Source organism: Chaetodon trifascialis, chromosome 20 (assembly GCF_039877785.1).
Source record: "Chaetodon trifascialis isolate fChaTrf1 chromosome 20, fChaTrf1.hap1, whole genome shotgun sequence".
NCBI classification, from domain to species: Eukaryota; Metazoa; Chordata; class Actinopteri; order Chaetodontiformes; family Chaetodontidae; genus Chaetodon; species Chaetodon trifascialis.
The window spans coordinates 4,783,703-4,807,976 of record NC_092075.1 but is presented as its reverse complement, the minus strand read 5'-3'; the positions used below and the strand labels follow the sequence as shown (position 1 = coordinate 4,807,976).

General features: G+C 44.1%; 1 protein-coding gene across 2 annotated transcripts; it reads right to left on the bottom strand.

The window, feature by feature from the left end:
* Positions 1-733: 733 nt before the first annotated feature.
* ttll11 (tubulin tyrosine ligase-like family, member 11) lies at positions 734-22,294 on the bottom strand. 2 transcript variants are annotated; one of them, XM_070989599.1, is made up of 10 exons: positions 21,116-22,294; positions 17,166-17,265; positions 16,543-16,676; positions 14,757-15,047; positions 14,366-14,650; positions 14,142-14,237; positions 13,944-14,056; positions 6,265-6,504; positions 4,979-5,085; positions 734-3,232 (listed from the first exon to the last, which is right to left on the bottom strand). In XM_070989599.1, the coding sequence occupies exons 1-10, from the start codon at positions 21,662-21,664 to the stop codon at positions 2,919-2,921; spliced, it is 2,229 nt and encodes a 742-aa protein (XP_070845700.1). In that variant the 5' UTR covers positions 21,665-22,294; the 3' UTR covers positions 734-2,918. The 2 variants fall into 2 exon arrangements, with proteins under 2 accessions (XP_070845700.1, XP_070845699.1); XM_070989598.1 differs by having other exon boundaries at positions 1,640-3,232; positions 6,265-6,498; positions 21,116-22,237.
* Positions 22,295-24,274: the final 1,980 nt, after the last annotated feature.

Below are 24,274 nucleotides of genomic sequence, written 5' to 3'. Positions count from 1 at the left end.
CCGCGACCGACATAAAACAACCAATCAGAGCCAGAGGAGCGCCTGAGGGAGTGTCTGACATCTGTCAATCACTACTCACACACGCTGCGAACCGCCCCCTCCCTCAGCTCATGCTGCTGGCTGCCGCTCAGTCAAACAGCTCTGTGAGCGGCGTCAGGAGGCTAGTGAAAGCTATGGCGGAGCAACAGCCAATCACAAAGCAGAAACTGCCCATACCACCGTTGCCAACAGCAGCATATACGGCTAAGACAACAAATAACCATGAAGCTAATATGGTGATTGTTACAGTAACACTCCACAGCACGTAAAGTATGTTAGCAACTGTGATGTAGCGGCTGGGCAAAGTTAGCTTGTTTCCAATGCTAAGGCTAACATTACTGGTTGTCACGGCAGCCACGGAGAGGAGGAGGGGCTTGGAGGCAGGGCACGAGTGCAGCGGAGAGGTGTTGGCTCAAATTTTTAGGCTAAGTCTGCTCTCTTCATCTTACCTACTGCAGCTTTAAGAGTCGTATCAAGGATTCAGTGCAAACAGATTATTACAAAGGGTTGACATGTTAAACGTGGTAAAAGGCCTCAATATAAAGATATATAGCCTAAATACAGATTGCCTAAGTTATAATAAAGATATTTATGGGGATTGTTCCTGCCAGTCTGGCAAAATGTTGAACCTATGTAATGTAGGGTTGAGCAATATGCAATAAATAAATAAATAAAGTAATAATAATTTTTTTTTGACAGATGATGTGATATAAGTCCTTTTCACAAAAAAGGGGGAAAAATGAAAAAAAAAGGCCATTTTTGCTGTGATTTGTACCAAAGATTACATTTTTCTATTCATTGTTCTGCCCTTTTGTAAGTAGCTGAAAAAGCTTAATTGCAACCAATTTCACTTAAATGCTGCTTCCACATGAAATTTTGATTACAGGGTTCAAATATTGCAGTTTTACTACTTTAATTTTTAGGATCTGAGCGCGTACTTCTTTCACCGCTGAAGGGTAATCACTGTTATTTCATGAGCACCGCTGACCAAAGCCAAGGACAGACGAGGTGTTTTGACACGTTGAAGTAGCACAAAATGTTAATGGAAGCTGAAAGATAAAATCCTTCTTTCTGGCTCGTGACGGACACCTCAGCCGTCGAACCAGGGGAACAAAACAAACTCTGAAGACTAAAAACACGAAACCTGGAGCATCGACTGGCATCGCCAGCCTCCGCGACAGAAGGTCAAGGAAACATTGGCAGACGGTCGCACTGGGAAACATATCTAAGGTCTTAAAACATACAAAAAAGGAGCTATTTCAGGCTCATCTACCCGCCTTATTAAGACAGAGATGTAAATAGTGCAAACTGCCAACAGCGCTGCCATTACGCGGCATATCATCCCCTTATGATGTGACAAATGGTGCCCTTTTTAATGAAGCCATCGGGGAAATCACTCAGAGGTAGGACGAGAATGGTGCACAGACGAGCTGTACAGTATATCTGCAGTAACACGCATCTAGACTTTGCATGGTTCTGCTCGACCATATTTGCATATTTATGTAATAAGAGCAGATATGATCATCAAAAAAGAAAAAGTGAATTAAAGTTTCTGATCGGTTTCACGCGGTGGCCACATCAACACACACATCTTCAGTTCAAAGAGCAAAATTAACTTTATTTTCTGTCTATTTTTTGCTATCAGTTCATTTCATTCATATGACTGATCACTGTTAATATCATCAACCTACTTTATCAAATACACACGGCGGTGGATATATTAGTCCTACAGGATGTATGGCAGAAAACACGGTGAGTTCACTGCATGTGCCCAACAGCTGCCCCGCTGCAGGTGTTTAAGTGATGCGTTACAGCGTCCTTTGTGTAACACATCACGTCATTATTGGTCTGCATGTCACAAACTCATCCTAAAAGAAAAAAAAAAAACGTGCGATCACACACTGGTTGACCTTCAATCACAAAAGCCGTCTGAATCACATCACGGAAACACTGCAGCTGTCTGCATTGTGAAATGTTGTGCCATGCAATTACTTCTGAAATCATCAATTCCCAATGGCAGTTGTGTGGCTACTAAGTAATCATCCTAAAAACGTGTTTGCTGGAGGTCTGAGGCTGCCTGACTGGAATAGCTGCTGAACTGAAAGAGGATAAGTGGCGGCGCGGCCTTTTCCCTTTGAATACTTATTCACTTAACTCATCACTAATGGGCTCACGGAGCTAGAACGCACAGCTGAGCCACTGGCTGGGAATGGGCTCTCACCATTGAGCTAAACACAAATAAATGCAGTACAGTGTACACACACACGCACACACACACACAACAGGCCCACACAAATGCTCTGTCACCCTCGCATCCATTTCTGTGCAAATGTAATAGTTCAAACAGTTGTTGTGCAAATTCAAGAATATAATACACACACTGAGGACCGTCCCTTCCACCCATTTACTGTATTTATGTGTGTAAATGCGTTAAAATCTAAAGCCGGAGAGTCTAACGGTTTCCCTGAAAAGAATGTTTCGGTGCACGTGTTGCCGGACGAAGGTGGAGGGGAGCGAATAGCTGCCCTGTAGAATCAGTAAGGACATTAAAAGCAGCCTGATGCTCCTCCTGACTGGACCACACTGTTCGTACATCAGGAGGGGAGGAAGAAACGCTCCTCACCTCCCTCGCTCTATATCCACTCCTGTCCCCCCCCTGCAGACATCTTCCTCCTTTGAGAGGAAAAAAAAAAAGCAATCAGGCAGTAGAACAGTCCTCCTGCGAGTCAGCCAGCGGGGGTCCGGCTAGTCCTTCTCTCAGCTCCCATCACACACCCCCCTCGCGGGAGCTGCGGAGGAGAGGTGGATACGTAATTTTCCTGCTCCCGTGGAGAAGGCTGACGGCAGTGTTTGGGGGGACGAGCTGAGGCCGTCTCTCGTCAGTTCTCCACGTTGGCCCTGAGTGTGCGAGGCTTGAGTCTCTGGTGCAGCCGGTAGTCCTGGCTGGCGGCCCTTCGCAGGGGAGCCGGAGAGTTGAGCTGAGGGTTGCTGGGGCCCAGCGTCTGGGCCCTGTTGCCTCGCGGCAGCGCCCTGCTGCAGCTCACGGAGCGCCTGTCTTCGACGGCGGTCGGGGAATCGAGCTGAGCCTCGCACAGCGCCAGCAGCGACGTTACCTGCTCCCGCAGCGCCAGGGATTTGAACCTGCGGCCTGCCAGGTAGAAGAAGGCTTCCACAAATGCTTGTAGCCCCATACCTGAAAAACAGAAGGTGTGGGGGGTGAGGTGAGGCTGGAGAAAATCCAGGGTTTTCCAGGACTTTTCAAGGACATGTTTAATGATGATCTAGCTGCTGTGACAGACAGTCGTTGCACTAACGTGTTCCTCTGTCGAAGCCTGATTTAAAAGAGCACACAGGCAGAACGTTTAGATGTTCTACCGTCACTTCTTTTACTGTCTCCTGTTTTTTTCACTTCTTGCCTTGTTTTCATGCCTTTCATTCATAGTTCATGCTCAGCTAAAGGAAAATAGTGTTGAAATTTTCCAGCACATCTGACTTTTTCTCTCATTTCCTTTGTGTTTTCCATGACTGGAAAATGGGGGAACCCTGGGTGTGTAGAGGGAATATAAAAATGACATGTGAAAGTGCCAGAGCAGTTTGAAATTTGGGGAAATTGGCTGCATCTAGCACGCATGTTAGCAGCTTAGCGGCTCTTCGTCATAAAGAAGTTCTTAATTCCTCATGCTGGGAGTTCCAGTTATTAAGGGTTCGGGTTTTCTTATTAAGATGGTTATTTATGTACAAGAAATTCCAGTTAGCACTATCAGTAAGCAGTAATTAGGAGGTTATTGAGGGAAAACTATTACTTAGAGGCTCAGTGGTCGTAAAATCTGGTCATGCAGATTAAAGCATTAAGAAGCTCTTTCTAAAGACCAATAAAGAGCCAACCACTGCAGTGCTCATATGCATGCTAAAAGGTAACTAGATGAAAATGAATAGGTGCACCTTCATATAAAGAGCTACCAAACACATGCAGTCAACATACGTAACCAGAATAATGGGAACCGGTTTTAGGTGTTGTCCTTTCAAAAATAATTTGCACTTCAGTCTCTTGTGAAAACGCCCCTGAAAGCACATTTGAGATGCTCAGAGTAAGAATAATCTAAGATCATTTTAACGCACATGAACTGTATGTTTGCAGTTTCCTCCTCTCACACTCATCAAACCATTGAACTGCTGCTGCTTTTTCAGGGCAAAGATGACGAGACCGGCCGGTGCAACTTTCAGATCTCAAGGTGGTGCTGGAAAACAAGCTGGAGCTGAGCGGGAGCTGGGTTTTTACCCGGTGGTCTCCCTAATATTTCATACCGCAGCCCCTGTTATTCTCCACCTACAAGAGGAAGACGAATGAGCGGAATACCAATGAGAGGAAGAAAAGAAACTAAAATCCAAACATGAATGAGATGTCAGCTCACAGCGGGCTAACAGGGCGGAATTATTAACACTGCTCCAAATCACGAGAAGACTCAGCATTTACAGAAATCCCTTCATGTGTCCTTTGAAAACTTTGCGGCGCATCCCAAAGAAAACTTCGTAAATATGAGCTCCCCACAATCCTCTGCTGCGCACACAGAAACAACAGACCGACTTCAGTCTCCCTGAGTGCGTATGAGCTCGCTCTAAATTCAGCCCGCAGCCTCCTCTGTGCGGGCCCTTCCATCCTGGTCCATGTGATCTCCATCCATCCGCTCCGCCTCGCAAACACTCCTCGCAAGGTGCAGCGTCTGAATAATTCATGCCGGCCACTCTCTCTGCTGTCACATTGTGATCTCGGCTCATTTCAATTACGGTACACAGTGTCAGAGGGAATCTGACAAAGAATGACACGCAATTATCTCCCAGCGCGTTATTTGCTCCGAGTCTCAAGGATACGCGGCTCTCTGTCCTCTACATGTTGTTTTCTTGTGTGTAGGGTGTGTGTGTGTGTGTGTGTGTGTGTTACCTGCTTCCCTCGAGTCGGGCGTCGCTCCTGACCAGCGGCGTGTGATGTCTATGTAGAGGATGTCCACTGAAGCCATGGTGAAGTTACTGTTGCTCAGTTTACAGGTCCTGAAAACAAGCAGGACGTCCCACGTGTCAGTCACGCCTCCCAGGTCACATTTACTCTTTTCTATTGGCAGTCACAGACAAGTCAGCGTGTGCCACATTGACGCGGACCAGCAAAGTGTTTTTTATTACTAAAAGGAAGGAGAAGTCGCCTGATATCTTTAACACTTGACGTTCCTGCTCATGTTAACATTACTGTTAAGAAAACTTTACTTACTTTACTTTACTAGTCAATGCAGCCGTCATGAAAAGTGTAATTAATTCATCATCGTAATTCATCAGCTTGAGTATTATTCAGTCACATGGTCGGCTGCTCATAAGAGGACACATGATAACCTTCGATTGGTTGTTTACATATGACGTCACGTCACTCTTCTGTTGTGGTGCAAACTGCAGATGGAGGGCAGGAAGTGATTTTACGTAGTCCAGCATCGGAAAAGAGGAAAAGGCTCAACGTAAACATTGTGTCTTAACATACAGGCAGTGTTTTACCACTCGAAGGTTCAAAGCACCACCAGCTCCAAACACCGCCCCTCCCACAAGCTATCACGTCAGTTTGGAGTATTTTTTAGTTTCCTTTTCTGCAGCACTTTTTGTTTCTTCGGTTTGGTGTAGAAACGGCAGTAATTACGTCCCACTTTGCTCTGTTTTGTTTGGCAGAATAAGGAGGGATCGTCTCAAACGAGGGCCTTACTCTTTTATTACTCTGTTGGTTTTCATGCTTTGAGAATTAATGTTTCACATAACTAATGTGCCGCGAGAATTGTTTAAATAAGACTTCGAATGAAAAAAAGATGTGCGTTTTACATCTTACTGATCATTAATGATGGTTAAAGAAAATGCAGGAAATTTGCAGCCGCGGTCTGAACGAACACGTGTTTTTCTCTCACGCTGACCCAGTTTTCATGTGTTATATGAATGCCTGTGTGTTTGAAGCTGTATTATTCCACTCGTCAGCTGTCATGTATCTGCTTGTTTGGCGCTCTCTGCCTTCAACGTGTTCACATCATTTGTGGTCATTTATCCCTGATGCTTCCTGATGTTATGGATTTGGTTGTGTTGTACTGAGGATCAGCTTTGATTTATCTTATTTGGCCTTCTTCTTTATGTGCGGATGCCAGGAAGATTAGCTATGGCAGAAGCCAAGAGGGATGCCAGAACATAAATAAATGGAGTCTGCACCTGATGAAGGTTCGGAAGGCAGTGGGGCCCAGACGCATGTTGCCTTTGACGCCGAGGAAGCGTATGAAGAGCGCTGCGATCCGCTCCACCAGCCGCAGGTGGCTGAACTGCTTGGTGTACTTGGGGTAAACCTGCTTCAGGCACAGCGAGGGCAGAGCTCCTTCATCCGGGCTCCTCTCTTGTGTTTCTGCCTCCATGCGAATCTCCTCGCCGTGTTCAGCTCTAGGCTGGGAGCTTTGGCTGTGGAATGAGACAAAAACAACAGATTATCATACATTTTACTGCGTTGTATTTCAGTGACACGTTTTAGCAAGTTCATGGAATGTTTACAGAGAAGATCTGAAGATTTTTAGACAAAATTTCCTACATTTATGGTTCTACTGTGTGCTGTCCAGCATTAGGGCTGAATAACAGCCTTCAAACTCTGCAGGACTGAAGCACAAGACCAACAACAGAGAGCTGAGTAGCAGACAGCCAACCACCTGAGCTAGACGAACGCACCACGCTTTTCACCTGAGTCTGCACTTACAGTCGGGCTTGGCAGGGCAAACAGGAAGAGTAATGTTGTATGAAGGGTAAATAACCCTCTTTTCAATCGCGCGTCTCACCGCCGCTGCACAGCCTTTTTGCCATCTGTGCTTACATCAGCAACATTTAACTGCATCAGCAACAAGATGCATCTACACATGTCGCATTTAGAATCTCAGCTTTGAATTCTCACGGAGAGACACTTAAAGGCATGCTCTGCAGGATTTGTTCGTGGCTGTGTGTCAATAAAGTTGGCCCACCTTCCCCCGGCTCAAGTAGCCAGAGAGCTGGAGAGAGAGAGAGAGTAATGGAGGTTGAGCGAGCTAAAGGGTGAATGAAGAGAGGTAGTGGTGTTAGCAAGAACAAAGCTGTCAATCAAAGAATTCAACTTTATTTTCTGCTTGTTCCACGGCGGTTACACTCAAAAGCACAAACAAACACGCCCACGCCTCCGTGCGACCTTGAGGGAAGGTGCCGCATTGGCAGATTCTGTGTGAATGCAGCTGAAGTGGAGGCTTCGTCCTCTCCGCTCTGCGTTTGCGTGAGTTCAACCTCGCCTTCGGTCAGACGGACACGCAGACCTGCGGCTCTTTAAGCGCCCACGACAGACCCACAGACAATGACCCGTACCGCCAGTTCAACAGCAACTACTGCTGGTGGACAAATTGTGCTTTTAGAGCTAATTATCGACCTCAGGTCTGATGCTCTGAATGCTGAGCAGGCAGACGTTAAAAGCACTTATGTCAGTTACTTAAGCGGGCAAGAAGTCGTCCACGGACCACAGATTGAGCCAATCGCTTTGTGGCACAAAGGTGGTAGTTCAGAGTAAATAAGGAGGTACAACTTGTGAGTGACAGCTGAAAGTAAGCAAAAGTGGCTTTTTTGTGTGTTACCATTAATATTCCGCAGGGTACCTTTAAGGGCGACCTCTGGCCCAAAATGTCTTTCTATCTCCTCACAAAAGAAAAAGAAAAGCTGTCTGAGCATCACAAACACTCTAAAGTCTATCTGAATAAAAAAAAGAAACTCTCACTGCTTTACCTTCATGTTTGCTAGCTTGCACTCTGTTTCTTCCCTGCATTTTTCTGGCGTGGCGCCACGTTTCTCAGGGCCGCCTCACTCCTCGCCTGACGCTCGCCGCCAGCCATCCCAGTGAGCTCTTCTTGAGGGATTTGCCACCTCTCATAGAAAATGAATGGGCGCACATATACCCTCATATAATATGTGCACACCGAGTTTGATTGACATCTCCCTGTTAGCTATGCTGCACCTGTTGCTAAAGGCCAGCACCAACTACACCTTTATCATTTTTATTAGTTCATGGAGTCCGGTGACCTCAAATAATTGTCATCTTACCGACCTGAGCAGAGGGATCAGCCAGTATGAGTGAAAACATCTTGCTGGTGTGCCGGGCTTTTAAGGACAACTCCTATTGTCAACACGCGTCCACGCTAACACACAAGCAACCGAGAGAAAGCAGACCGCGGCACATTCGCGAAGAGGGGATACAGTACTGAGGCAGTTTCTTTCTCCATGAATTAGTAAGCAGTGTGAATGACACTGAGAGAGCACTGCTGAATGTTTAATAGAATCAATCATCCCTCAGCAGCCAGAGGGACACCACCCACATCTATTTAGACAGGACAGGCTCGGCTAAAAACGGACACATCTTCAACAGAAGCTGACAGCCAGACAGACAGTGAGGGGAACGTCTCCGCACATTCCCAGCAGACGGAGAGAGGAAACGATGGAGGAGGAGCGAGAGGGTAAAAGGTGAAGAATGGCAGGTTATTAAAAAGGCATGCAGGGGCCTGGTGCCAAATGTTAGCTGAGTGTATACAAGGAGGACTAATTCAGCTGTCATTGTCTGTAGAAGTGCCATGTCTGGCCTCCTGGTGAATGAATCTACACAGCTTTTGCACACTTTTGTCCATTTTAGGAATGGCCTCCCACAGGTAACAATAAACCTTTTATTGTGTAAATGATTTAACGGTTTCTCCTTTGCTCACTTGTTTCTATTCAAACAAACATAAGAGTCAGAAAGCTTAAAGCAGCTAGGCTCAGCATAAAGCCATGTATCCTGTGATGATGTGAAATGGTCCCTCGTAGCGACAAACCGCCTGAATCTGCAGCTCCCAGCCGGCTTTACAGAGCCTTATAGCCAGTTTCAGCTCATTACAGCATCTTTACTGTTCACTCTCACAGCGCTATTTTCAGATGCAGCAAGCCAACGGCAAAAAAGCTCAAAAGGCCCACTGTGCACTACCTGCTCAGCATCAAACGGCAGACAGACACAGTTAGAGGCCAACGTAATGAAACTCTGTGACCGCTGGACGTGTTCGATCAGCATCTTTAAGTTCACCCTATCAACCTAAAGGTGTTGTGTCACTGTTGTGTTGAAGTGGTGGTTGTGAGCAGTCATTCAAAGCGTCCATAGTGCCACAGTGAGGTCTCAGCTTTTAAAACACTGCGTTTTGGACACACGGTTCAGCCTTAGTTTCTTTGGACTGCACTCAAATCCACCTCTGCACCTATTATTCCTTTTCATGCTGAGGGTGTTTTCGCAATCATGCCCCTTTTACCCTATTTTAAGGCATGTGCGCCTATGAATTTTAGCTTTTTGTTCTCGCCTACACTCACGCACACCTTTCACAATGGCTCATAAATCACCCTCAGAGACACCATACACAGGGCTAATGAGCTGGGTGCCTGAAGTACATGTCTGAGAGTCACTGATACCATCACACCCTCCTCCTCCTAATTCCCCATTTATGTCTTCCCGCTTTTCTCCCAAATGCCATCCCCTGGTCCTCTCCTTTTCTGCCATTTCATAATTTGAAAATTTTCCTTCTCTCTTATATAAGCTCTCACTTCGTCCCTTTAAATAGCAGCGCCGTTTTTTGACTTAGCTGTACCTTTGTATTGTGTGCCTGGTCAGTTCTCACCTCTCTTTCACTTCATCTTGTCGAGTTAAATTCATGCGGGGGTGACTTCAGTCTAAACTCTGCGCTCTGAATGACTGAATCCCATCCATCCCACTGCTGAACAGCTGTCAGCGAACGCAACACAAGTATGTTTACTTGCCGGTAGACCAGCTTTGCAGTAAACAAATGACTTAACCTCCTGCAATGATGTCGGGAACATTTGTTCACGCTGTCAAACGGCAATGATTTTGAAAGTTTGCAGAAGAAAAAGAAGTCTCTCCCCATTAAAGTACAACTGAATCTAAATCTATGCGTGTGAATGTCAGCTTCAATCATGTCTTCTTATTAAAAGCTTTAAACAACTGGTGAAAATCAAGGCGGTTTTCTTATTTCGCATAACCAGCAGTTAGCTTCTCTTCGTCATCAAAAATCAAATTGTTGGTAAAGCCTGCATTATCTTTGTTAGCTTTATTTAATGTTCACATTCTGCATTTACATGGATCTTAGGTAAAAACTCAAATAGTATACGTAAGTACATTTTTTTTTATATTTGTACTTTAGCATTTTCATTTCATGCTTCTACTCCATTGCATTTTCAGGGAAATGTACTTTCAACATTCCTGCCACCTAGAAAGCCCTCCCCTCAGACCATATTTGACGTCCCTCTCCTGCTAACTTCCATCTGATAAAAAAAGGTCAAACCATCAGTAAAACAGTGTTAAAGTGTGGCCGGATGAAGCTGCAGCAGCTCTGCAGGACAGACCACATCGATCATCACAGTGAACATCGACACTGACATCGTGCATCAGCAAATGTGTTGATGATGTTTTGATCACAAACACAATTAAATCGTTCATCCAGCCAGAAAGCCTGGATGAATGGAGAAGCGAGGGCCCTATCCGGAGCCAAAAAGAAAAAAAAAAAAAGCTGCCTTTTGGTCAGGTGACAAGGAAGCAAGCAACACCCGCAGAGCAAAACTGACAGCTGACATCAAGGAGGCAAAGTAGAGCCATCGGCACAGATCCAGAACAATCCAGAACATCACGGGCTACCAAAGCGCTCTAATCATGTGTGAAGCCAACCTGGACCCCAACCAGTTTGTACTCAGAACCAACAGATCCATCGATGATGCCATTTCCACCTCTATCAGAGTGCCGTTTGTTGATTTCAGCTCAACATTCAACGTTTGAGTGCCACACTCTGCAGCTGGATCTTGGACTTCCTCACGAACAGACCCCAAACGGTTCAGATTACAGCAGTAACACTTCCTCTAGTCAAGTGCTCAACACCGGACCCTCCCAGGGCTGCAATCCCCAACACGGAGAGAGCTCCGCTGTGAAGTTTGCAGACGCCACCGCCATCACGGGCGGGATATCAAACAACAATGTGAAGTCATTTTGGGAATTCTTCTCAGATGGTTTCATCTGTTTGAGGCCAAAAAATAGGTAGAATATCCAATATCTCACAAAAAAAGACTTCAAATAGTTCAAACTAGCTCCAGCTCAAAAAGCTACAATAAAATGCTTCATACACATTGATGTACTTTGTACAGAATGAGGAATTTTGCTTTTTGATCCTTTTTGCATTTGCAGATGATAATAATGTACTTTTACTTTGAAAGGATTTTGAAATGCAGGACTTGAACTGGAGGATTTCTACACTATGGTATAAGTACTGAGGACTTCCTCCACTATTGGCTGGTGCCACATCCTCACACACAAATGGCTCCATTATAGCAGGTAAAATTCAATGCAAAAAGTGTGTTTTCCATCACACAAACATGCAGAATGCAGTTGCCTCTGTGCCAATGTAAACACACAAAGAAACACACTGTGGAACTGGATGATGAGCGAGCTCTCATTTTCCACCCACGTCGTTGGCTGCAGCGATGATTACATTTTTGGAGCCTATCCAATCTAATGGCTGATTTAATAAATATTAGCACTTGCTAGTTGGGACATAATTAGCATATTTCCCCGCTAACCACAAAACTCTGTCGCTATCTGCAAAGCTGACGCACTTCCCTGCAATCACAATCAGACATGAATACTAAATCTTTGTGTTTGGGAAGCAAACATTTTCAACTGTGCTGAACCACAACAGCACGGTTACTGCAGGAGATGACACACAGAGATCTTTTGGCCAGAGGTTTTTTGATATTACAGTCTTAATTTATGTGTGCTCCAGGAGGTTTCGCTAAAAGCCTCAGCTTCACGCTTCATCTTGTTCCATTTTCTAACTGCAGCCATTGATTAGCAGTAACAGTCTTGTTATTGTTAATCTGATTTTCTTATCTAATAGCTGAGAATTCAGATCTTGATCTCTAACCACATCTCACACACTTCCATACCACTACCTGTTAGACTGCTGTTGCTTACTATGATATTTTTCCCTCTACGTACAGTTCAGAGCTTTATCACCACTTCCACCCTGTTTAGTGTCACGGTATATGTCTGCAGCCGTAAAGATACATAAGACCCTAAAAAAATACTGCTTGACATTATAACCGGCCTCACATCATAAACTCTGTCCTCGTCGGTGTCACTGTTTCTTCTACAGCTCACTATGAGCAGCGCTACACTTTTATAGACACGCTGAATTATATCATATTAAAGATCAGCGAGCTCCTTTCCACCATGACACACCTTGCCCCAGTCTGGATTTAAGCCTCTTTTCACCACGACTGCAGACTGTAAATACTCTCTCACACCGAGATGTTTTATAAAGATATTCTTCTGCTACTTAATTGGCTTTAGGAGGCTTAAAATTTGGAGAGTAAGGGCCCGTGTGGATCTAGAATAGAGCACAGAAGTAAACAGAGGTGTGTACACACAGCGGAATGAGGCAGATTTAGAAAACAATCACGGTCATTTGTCAAAAAGTGTAAACTGTGTAGGGCTGCAGCTAACAGTTACTTTCATTATAGCTCGACTCTGACTGGATTGCTGTGGGTGATACTGACATAACAGGAACAAACGTTTCCTATACGGACACCTTGATTTTGTTTATCTGTCTTATGCACAAACATTGATACAGATATATTTGATATATAAATCAGTATTAGTCACACCAATTTATCGGTCTTGCTGTAATTTTCCTTACTGATGATCTGCAAGCATTTTCCCGACTAAACAATTGATCATTTGGTTGAAAAAATGTCAGAAAAATGCTGATCATGAGTTTCTTAGAGCTCAGAGTGACATCTTAAAAACTGCTTATTTTGTCTGATCAGCGGTCTAAAACCCAAACATGACACATTTATTATCACATTGATGAAGAGGAGGAGCAAATTCTCACAGTTAAGAAGAATGTTTGACATTTCTGCTGAAAAATGGTTAACTGATTCTAAAAAACTAAGAGTTGTAGAGTAATTCTGTGATTGGGGAATCGAGTATTTGTTGTTCAACTGTGCAAAGACCCAGAAAGAAAGATTTTGAGTAATCCCCACTGACTCAGGGCCTGAGTTCTCAGTCAACATAAAAAGTATGAGGGACATTGGAATAAAGGATTAAGGTTCTCGAAAAGTGCGTACTGTCGATAGGAATTCAATGAGAGGAACAGAGCTGTAAATGTATATGCTGCAGACAAAATGTGGTTTGACAGATTCCAGCCAGATGAAAACACAGCAAACCAAGAGGAACGAGGATTAAACACATTATGGGCGCATTATGTCAATATGCTACTGGTTATGATCATAATAGCGGGTATTATCCCAGAGAAGGCATGCAAGCATGCACACTTGCAGAACAAAGCAGAGCGAATATCTGATATAGAAGATAATCTGGAGGGAAAGCAAACAATAAGTGAGGGAAGGAGGGGGAGGGAGGGGAGAGAGGCAAGAAATGGAGATGGTGGTAGAATAGAAACAGTAAATCTTCTTGTCATAGAAGGAAAACAGATTGAGAGGGGAAAAAAACACAAACCCTAATGGTCGAGGAGATTTACTGCCAGGCACCACACAGGGCCAGCCAGCCACAGAGTCTGAGCCACCACACTTGTACAGTAATGTGTGAATTTCCACCGCGGCTCAGCTGAATTTAATTTTTCCATTTAACAGGCTTATGGGGAGCTGGTGAGCGCTGCAGAGCCGGGCTCCGAGGAGGGACGGGCAGAGTGAGATATCATGCCCTTAAAAGTGGACGCTTAAGACCGGCAGACAAAGGACAGAGGATGTTCTTCAGACTGTGCGCTTACTGTGCGTGTGTGTGTGTAAGTGTGTGTGTTTACATTGAAGGTTTCTTGTGGCCAGGGTCCATAAGGCGCAGAGTGTCCCTGATCACGCCCACTTTGACCTCTTTGTCAACTGGACTGGGAACATATTCAAAAACTCCTGGTGCCACCTGAAACACATCCAAATATCTGTTACAGCAAAGTGAATAACAGTGATAATGATACTAGATGAGTGATCTTGATATTCAGCCGCACCTCCTGCTCATGTTCTATTCTCATACTAGGGTTGGAGTTGACCTCGAGCAATACTGGCTTCAGGTTCTTCATCATCAGGATGTCGAAACCTAATATCTGAGACACAAACATATCTGGTTTGAAGCGTCTACTATGAAGAATTAGAAAGCTCCTGGCAAAAAATTAATCATAGCGAATCATGACTCCATGAGGAAACTCCTAAATCAACATTGCACACTACCAACCTGGAAGCACGTGGGTCCTGGTTTGCCAGGCGGTATATCAGCCTGATAGTACACTTTAAGTTCAGGCACCACGGCGATGACGGTCTTGATGACAAGTGCGATGATGTCCGACCACACCTTCTTGATGTCTACGCCTTTAGCTGCCAGCCTGTACAACACGCTGGAGAGGGTGCGCTTGCTGCCCGTGCTATGGCTGTCTGAGTGGACAAAGTTGCCGCTGTGGACGTTGAGGGAGTAGTTTGTCAGATGCATGAAGACATGGCTGAGATTCTTCTGGCTTGGTTCCTGCACAGTCAGAGAATGAGTGAGGGATTAGCTTTATATGCATGTTTCATAGAATCAACCAAATGAACAGCTTCACAGTTAGCATCATTAGCACCGTCATGGCTACCTGGTAGGGCTCGGTGCAAAAGCGTGTCAGGCCTTCCTTGGCGATGTAAATCTCCAACGGCTCCATGGACTTTACCAACACATAGAGGCGGATGTCGAACTTGAGCTTGTCAATGAGCAACGGCTTATGGATGTACTCCTGGACAACAGCCTGTTTGGCCTGTGAACCCGCCATGAGCTTCAGGTCACTGGGGTCACGGATGAGGTAGATGCCGTCCCCCTGAGAGCCCCCGTCTGGCTTGACAATGAAGGTGGGATTCACCGTGGCATCATTCTCCTTCACCATGCGAATCTGCAGCAGAGTGAGAGAAGGTAAGGTTCTCAAATGCCCCAAAGTTACTCATAACACTTGATTCACACGGGTTTCATACGCTGTGCAACCTCCAAAACCACAGTCCCTGACTTTGAGTGATACAAAGCATTTGGGAAAAAAAAGACTTGTAAAAAAAAAAAAAAAAAAAAAGTCTTTGCAGGGGAAGCTTTTGAAGTTTTGTCTGCTGTAATCCACAATGCAATGAAAATAGTGATGTTCTGCTGCCCCCTGCTGGATATAATGCATTACTGTTACTGTACTTGAAATCCTTAAATCAGAATTATTGATCCGCCCATGCAAGTACATCACCAATTCAGATCAAAACTGAAACTCCCTCCCTGACAACAGGAAGTGAGATCTAACCAGCCATAGACAAAATCAATTAAACTGCTTGCTGTGGTGGAAACACTGAATTTCTGTATTTATATACAATCACAAATCATAACGTTGTAAAATAAGGGCATAAAAACTCCTAATCTACTTGCAGGCGTGGAGAAAAAGCTGCTATTTGAAATGGTTCCTTCCTTGTCTCGTCGCCTTTCCTTTTAAATTGACGCACATAAATATGCATATCTGGATAAGCGCCTTCAGTGTCACTTCATTCACAGCTGGTTGGTGAATGGCTCACGTGATTGTGATGTGCATAAACACTGCAGTCAGCCAGGCAAGGAACCCTCGTTCTCCCTGTCATAAGTGAGTACACTCACTCGGCTCTGAATTTCCTTTACAACATAATCCTGCTCGATTCAACCATGTGTTAAGGAGTTCCAGATGACCATAAAGGGTCATTTTCATAAATGTGTTACAGTCTGTATTTCCACCTGAAGGAAAGTGAGCTATGAAGCGAGTGCATGACGAGAATTAAACAGGTCACATTATTCAGAGCGCTGCTGCTGTGAAGTAGCTTGGTTTTAACGGTGCACAGACAGAAAAGCGCAGCGGTGGAGTGCCTTGTGTAAAGACACCAGCAGACTCCTCAACTTCAGCTTCAACTTCATGCTTTCAGCTGCAGCCACTTAGAGCAGTCTGCAAAGCAAAAGATGTTTTGACCGGTGATAGCAGGGAAAGCACACCTGTGATTAATCACATTAACGATGGCCACATTCCATTTCAGTGCCTCCAGGTCCAAGGCCATGCTGGTATGCTTGTTGACTTACAGGCAATCATCGATTGCAGAAGCGTAAATGTAATGTGGCCATCGTTAATTTCATTAGCAGCACTTATGCTGAAGGGGTCGTGTCAAAATGTCTGCTGCCAAAAAGGTTTATTAAAACGAAGGCCAGCTGAATTCAACATTATCGGAAATGCACGAGCTGCTTCCAGCTATCTTAGTATTTATTTATTGTTAACTATTGTTTTATGTGTTGCATGATTTTTGAATTTTTTTCTGGGTTAGAGACGTACATCAGTCAGTCAGTCAGTGCAAAGATGTCCAGCATCATGATGCTTTTATTCTGAAGTCATGCAGCGATACCTGAGTGGAAAACTGCTGGTACTCTTCAGGCAGGATCCAGGAGCGGGGATAGAAGTCGTACTCTTCTGGGAACAACTCCTGCATAGTCCGCACTGCCCGGCTCATGTTAATCTTCCTCAGCATTTCAATCATCCCTGCAATTCACAAAATACAATAAATGCAAGAAGAAGACGAAATGAAAGCAGATTTCAAAGAAAATTATATTGCTCTGGGAAAGCAAGTCTTTGGAGCATCTATGAGGATTTCCCAATAAACAGTCATGGCATTCTGAGGAGATGAAGATCAATATGACACAAGTGTCATATAATGTGAGATAAATGCAAGCAAGACCACTCCAGTGACGTAGATTTGGTGTGCATGTCTTACCAATGCAATAATCTCTAGAGTCTCTAAAGTTATGATCATTGCCATGACGTGAAAAGGTCAGCGTTGGAGCTATGAGGATCAGTAAGGCTTTAACTAAATCTGTCCTCCTGTTGTGGTTACAGAATACTGAGTAATACACAAAGTACTGCGAATTGATATAAAGCTAGCACTCCATTTGCAGTTAGTGCAGTACTTTTAGTGTAGAGCGCTTTACATGAGCAGACAGAAAGGGGAGAGAAGCAGAAGCGGTGAAATACCTGGGAATTTGTTCACCTGCCCTGAGACGATATTTTCATTGTCATGGAAGGACACGCCGTGCCAGTAGATATCGCACGCTGCTCGTCTTCCCAGAGGAAACTGAAGAAAGGGACAGAGCGGTGAAAGTGGGAAATAAAAGATGATCAACAAAAACATCTGTAACAAAACACAAAAAACATCTGGAAATGCAAAGGAAGGCTTAATCTGTTAGCATGACTCAGGACTTTGGTCACCTTATGGTGACCCCGGCATGCAGGGATAAGCTTCCCTAAAGATGGTAGGTGGCGTGTTTGGTTGTGATGAGCTGGGAAACAGGAGAGGAAGTGACACTAGAAAAGGATTTACAGAGGTAGGAAATCCTACTGGCACAAAGCACAGCTTTTGTCCTCTACACCTCTACTGCTGCCCACACTCACATACTGAGCTGCTGCAATGATGTCGAAAGGACGGGATTCACAGGACAGCATTTCCATTTTACTTTCCATCTCGTGCAGCTGTATCCCAACTTTAGCTGTTTTTCTTTCTATTGGAACTATTTGGACCCCTGACGACTGCGTCAAATCTATTGAGACGGCTTCTGCTTCCACTTCTCCCACACACTGCTGCATCTCACCTCTCTGCATCAATGCTTGGTCCACTTTTCATTAATGGAAAAACAGTGCACAAGCTTAACCGACAGCTGAGGTCTATTATTGGACGCTTTCTCCCTGTGCCATGTCCAATCTCAATTCGAGAAGTTTCAGCTTTTGAACGGGGTTGTGTTTGCGGTAACGCAGACTTGAGTCTGTCTTTAACTTCATTACAGGACTCTGCATCGACCTGCATTGAAAGGTCAGCAGCATATCGTCACCCCTCTTAAATTCTACCCTCATATGAGCCACCTCGCTGCCCGGCTATCGGATAAGATCTGTGACAGAGCCGCATCTCATTAATGAGTTAGCATGTGAGCGTGTGAAACAGGGAAACCCTGCCTGACAGCCAAGACCTGCTATAAATACTGCCACAGAAATACCAGCGTATAACTGTGTAATCGCATGAGGGAAGGACGTCAAATTAATTTGAGTAGCTTCTAGGGATCAAGACCAAAAATAGCCATCTTGTGTATGCTGTAAGTCTTGAGACCTAATCGGGAGAAGGCCAAGTTCATGTTCAGAGCCACTTTGTGAACGACAGTGCTCACTGAAGCCCAGTCAAAGGACGACGTATTCCACAGTATTTCAATTTCAAATTCAATAAACAGCATTTATATTTTCATTTATCCAGACTATGATTTTTCTAATCATGCAACAAGGCTGCGATCATGTGGCAGGACTGTTAAAATGCTTCGTTTTAAAATGCCGGCTTGGTCTATGGGATCCTGATCAAACTACCGAGCCTGTGATTAAACGCACGGTTATTCAGCTCATTTTCTGAAACTGTCACTCAAACCCTCAGGCTTGTCATCCTCTCGCTCTGCCTCAGAGAGGACTAACAGTCTATTGGATTAGAGGAGCTTAAGGCTAATCATTTCCCACTGTTTAGGAGAATGCCATGTGCTGAAAGTCAGCTGACAGCTGTCTTTCAGGCCAGGAAGTACTGCAGATGTAGAGATGCAGCAGTTTGGATGTAAATAGACCCTGAGGCCAAATGTACAACTCATCGGTCACTAAAATTAAAACCTCCAAAGGCACTAATGAAGGCATTTTCACCAATCAATGTCCATTTTGTAACTGACAAACCAACAGAGCAAAGCTACTGGAGCTTCAGCTCCTTCAAGGTGTTGATGGGGATTTTTTTACAGTATCTGTGGCGCCCTCGACTTTGTTGGGGGTTGACCGTGAGGACAAAGCGTTGTAATGTATAGGCCTTCTGTCTACTGACACCAGACCTGGAAAGGTTTAAGTGTCACTGCATGGTCGCTGGTGATATGCCTGGCTCACAGCACTGCCCTTCTTTACTCCTCATGCATAATGGAGACCATGTTAATAATGGCTGATAGCAGGTATTAATTACATTGCATTCAAAATTGACCAGCTGGTGTTTGTGGCTCGGGGGAAGAAGACTGGATCAATTAGCTCTCTCATGAATCTTTTAAAGTTGTTGCCTCTCGTTTAGAAAAACTTTCACCCACGTCCTTCCTCTGTAATTTTATACATTAGAGGCAAAGAAACTGACATTGGCAGGTTGTGGCTGGGTTAAAGGGAATCCTGTTAGCAATGCGCCAAGTGTTCAATCAATGACGTCTTCAAACTTTGATAGGGGTACTGGAAAGAAATGGGTTTGGTCTATGAAACTTGAGTGAAACCACCATTGGAGATTTTTCTAAAGCTGAACAGGCGACATCATTAAATGTTTGTCCAAGTAACAGTACAAACCCAAAAATGTACTAGCATGTCAGAAAGGAAAGCAGCCATTTCTCCCATATGTGAAGCTGTAACCATCAAATGTTTAACATTTTATTCTTGCCTGAAACAATGATTAATGAGTTAAGTCCATATTAAGGAGAACACTGATTGCACATGAACTTAAAACACTTTATAAAGCTGAAGCCTTAATGTGCTAATGATTAGCTCAACTTTTAGCTACAACCTCCCTTGACCCAGGGCCTTCACAGAAATTACAAAGCAATATTGTGACAACAAAGACTTGTCCTTGTCAGAATCTGCCTAAAATACACAGTAGTACGAACAGAAAGGTGACCACACTGATCCATTTTTCATATAGATTAGAAGTTAACGTTATGGGCGGACAGATTCATCAACATATTACGTTTAAGAGACAACCCCACACTTCACTATCAAGCCTCCTGTCCATTTTCTGAAAGCTCATTTTCGCCATGCGCTGTACTACAAATAAATCAACTGAAATGGTTGTCTAACTGCCAGAAATGTGCTGCTGCTTCAAACATATAAAGCATTTTGTGTTTAGAACCTGTTTCCATAGATTAGATTAATAAAAGTCAGAACTCAAGCACAGTCATATTCACAAGTGCAAACTTTGCATTAAATAAAGACAAAATTGAAGCTGAAGTATGGAAACATTTCTTAAGACACCCACTCAGACTCAGACTCTTCTGAAAAGCTAGCTTTGTGATTCACATTGTGCAGAGATACTGCCTCTCGTAAAGTTTCAGCTTTGGATAACTGAGAGAAGAAACACACAGGCAAACTATTACATCATCCTGTCTAAAGCCGAATGCAGAAAGAATGGGTTTCCAGGGAGAGGCTGGTTAATGTGATCACTGCCAGGTTGATTTTAGCCCTGTCTTAATGCTCCACTACAGAGAGGTTTCTAGGATGCAACACTTGTCTTTCACTGGCTGTTAAACACCAGAAAAGTCATCTCAGATTATAGTAACGCAGTGCAGATTGATATCTCTGAAAACTGTGCATTGTTCGCCTTTTCTCCTAGTTCTGAGCACAGATACACTCCAGACAGCCTTTGCTTACTGTATGTGTGACCTCCACAACTGCAAATCCAGCTGAAAAGAAGACACGTATGTAAAGGGCAATAATGTAACACTATCCCATATCCCCCATACATGAAGCTTATGGTCATATCGTAAGCAGAGCCATGCCATCAGGAGCCATACATACATGGGTTTTCATTCCAGTTTGACCAGTGGATGAATAAAGCTGCCATTTAAACACCTTGAACCTGCGAGGACAAACTATATCACTGAAGGGGCTTGATGCTGTCTTTAGCTAAAAGTAAAAACGGTAAAGATATGATTCATAATAGCACAAGAAGAACAGCAAAACAGAGGTTGTCATCTATGCACATTCGTGACAGATGCTAAGCTTGTTGTCATTTGAATGAAACCCTGATGCTCCGAGCAGCTGATGTCAGGGATCCTCACTGGATCAAGCTGCTCAGGTAAACCAGCTCCCTGGTGTTTCGTGGGAATGAAACCTGCAAAGCAAATGGGTGAACAGCACAAGAGCAAGAAACAAAGCATCATGTTGCACACCTCTTTCCACTTCAGCTGCTTGATGCTTAACTTCAGTGCCTCCAGCGAGGTTTTGGCTTTTGCGGTGTCCACCGTCACGGGTCGTCTCTTCCTTGCAAGTTTGAATCCGTCCTCGTGGCGTGCTTCTTGAATGTTTTTGGATGGATGGATGGTTGCATAGTTCCCATTGGTCTCTGACTTGCTCTGCAGTATCTCTCCAGTTCCTTTGATGTGTAGTGTACTATCATGCCCTGGTCTATTCAAGTTTTTTCCAACATGAGCAGACACTACAGACCCATGCGATGACAGATCTGAGATGTGTTTGCCACTAGAGCTGTTGTCATCTTTTCCCAACTTACTACGACTTTTACCCCTTTGTTTACAGGTGATGGAGGTGTTGGATGCATCTCTGCTAGCTATGGTGATGCTGGAAGGGTCTGGTGAGACGGAAGCGCGGAGAGAGGACACTGGAACCTGCTCCTCGGCGTCCACATGCTCCTTTTCTGCATCCTCGCCAAGAGATTTCATTTGCTCGAGTTGAACCTTAACTTTTACATAATGATCACTCATTATGCGAAATGCTACGAGCGACGCTGCTTGGCAGGGCACAGTTGTACCACGGAGTGCAATAATCCGACGCCGGCAAACTGACGTTATTCTGAAATACTGTAGTACGCATTGCTAGCTTAAATGGCTAATTAAACAGTAAAAGCCATTATGCTTCTGTCCGGTTATTTTCCAAACAGAGTGAGCACACCATGGAAATATGCTCACAGCCTTCAGCGCTATCTTGCTGGTTGCCGGCTAAGCAGATAACGCTAGCTAACGCCGTCTGCCAGCTAGCCACGATAAATCCATGAGCAACTTCAAAAGGCGCTGACTTAACCTATGCTAGCTGCTAAAGGTGGCAGCACTTGTAGGCAACACCAGAGCTAGCTAACTCCAGATAAGCTAAACCTGACGTTAGCCTGTCAAACTTCATTTAGCTAACATATGCTCCTGTGCCGTTAGCTACACTGCCCTTTAACTCATGACAGGCTTTACCTTCCGGGTACCGTTATGTACTTTTCCAGCAGTGACCAGCTCTGCAAAGATGTCCACGGTCATCTACTCTGTGTGTCACCGCCTGTGTTGTGAGGGAGCGGTAGCTCGGCAACAGCAGAAGGCAGAGCAGCCCGTCGCCCAGCCTCCATCTGGTTTGATCCCATCTGATGCTGCATTCTGAGCTACTCGTAACGGCCGGCTCTCAGAAGGCACCGTGGCTCTACGACTTATCGCCCATTTACCTTGGGTAGAAACAGGTTTCTAGTATCATTTACGGATGCAAATTTAAATCCGTGTTTGATTTTTGTAGACCAATCTGTGTTTTTCAACCGCATGCTTTCATTACAGAAAGCAAAAACGGCAGTAGCCTCGTTAGAAATTGAAATAACCACGCAGATGCCACATACAACCGAATCCAGCAGCGTGTACTTTGGTTTAGTCTTCTGTTAGTTTTAGAAGTGGATGGTCGGCACTGAAAACTTGTGAATCCGTACTATTTACCTTTTCAATTGCCTACAAGTGTACAATTTCCGACAGTACCTGAAGGCAATACGGGGATGCCATGTTTAAGTGTCCCCCTATTAGAGCAAAGAATGATTCAACATGCTCCGGCAAATATTATCATTCACCTCCGTGACAGCTATAGTTAGTACTGTTCTGTGCATATGATGAAAATGAGGATTTTTCGTTACTTAGGTAAACCTGTGTTTGATGTGTTTGGGAACATTTATTCAACCAACTTGAAATAGCAGTGTTTCAACTGCCCTACATCTGGCATGTGCGTACCTGTATTCAATCAATGGCAGTGTGTTATTTAAGGTTTTTTAAATTCTCTTCCTGCTTGAGTGCCTCAGACTTCTTTAACATGGCTGTATTCTTGTATATGTGTGCGATGCAATGCAGGTCTGGGTCAGAGCTGCTTCTGTTCATACAGGCTTACAAGAACCTGAGAAAGTGCACAGAACTGTCCACTAGGGGGTGCACCTGACAGTGTGTCCACTGTCAGTTACTGTCATCCATCCACAGCAGCCCAGACTACTTTATAGCTCTGCCATAAAATAACATCACAAAAAATAACCCCAATGAGTTCCATACAGTTATACAAATTGTAATTTTAGGCTACAAAAAGATGAATTTATTTTTTTTCATGTCAGATAGGCTATTTATACATTCTAAATACAACTGTAGTTCAAAATTTGATATAGACGTGTTATGATAGGGTTCCTCTGCAAACATATAGAATATGAATGAGTGATGCACCTCCATCTGGTGCGCGTTGGCTGTCTTGCAGTCATACTTTACATTGCAGCCCACATGGAGAGGACTGGCATCACATATTAGGAAACTCTAGCATGAAATATCCAGCGACAGTTGTCATTCTGGACACAAAAAGGCCGACTTCAAATGAGACGCCTCCTTTTTGGCTTCATGAGTCTGAAATTAAAGAAGAGATGGATAATCTCCTCGTCTGTCTCCCTTTTTATGTGTTTTGGAGTTCAACCAGGGAAAAACTGAAAAGTAGACAAGTTTTCAGTGATATAAAATTCAGTGTCTAAACTGATGAATGTACTTCTGAAAATAATGTAGTGGAAAACTATGCATGATGGGGCTTCTATGAGTTTTAAATGAGTCTGTATCATCTGCTGTTTCATATTGTATATTCATTATTTGACACTTTCCTGTCATCCACAGTCAATGCAGAGTGAAAATGCATTAAAAGAAAAAGCACAGGGTTAAACATGTCCCTGTCCAACTCTTTGGGACCGTGCTGCAGACATCAAACTCACAATGAGTGCATGTGTGCAAGAAACCAGGAAGTTTATCAGCTTGAATATTATACATTATATATATTATATTCACTAATATTTTGAATTGTCTGATGACCTTTTGGTAGATTTTTACTCAGTTCTGCAAATCCATTAACAAATTTAACGACAATATGAAAATATTGTGAAAGTAAGCATAAATAGTTCTGCTACTTAAATGTTTAGCGGACGCAAAATATTCCAGTAACTCGTTTTTGACTTCTGTTCGGGAGGTTAATGATATATGGAAGTGCTCTTGGCGTTTTTTTCCTCATTGGGAAATAAGGACATCCGATTTATGTCGGCGGCACGAAAACATCACAGCTGAGAC

What these genes read in the sequence shown, in the direction of transcription:
- ttll11 (XM_070989599.1), bottom strand. Translation starts at nt 21,664, where the DNA reads ATGAGTGATCATTATGTAAAAGTTAAGGTTCAACTCGAGCAAATGAAA. An exon ending in AGCAGCTGAAGTGGAAAGAG is followed by an intron (nt 17,266 to 21,115) that starts GTGTGCAACATG and finishes CCCTTTCTTCAG; the next exon opens with TTTCCTCTGGGAAGACGAGC. An exon ending in GGCCACAAGAAACCTTCAAT is followed by an intron (nt 6,505 to 13,943) that starts GTAAACACACAC and finishes CTCATTCCACAG; the next exon opens with CCAAAGCTCCCAGCCTAGAG.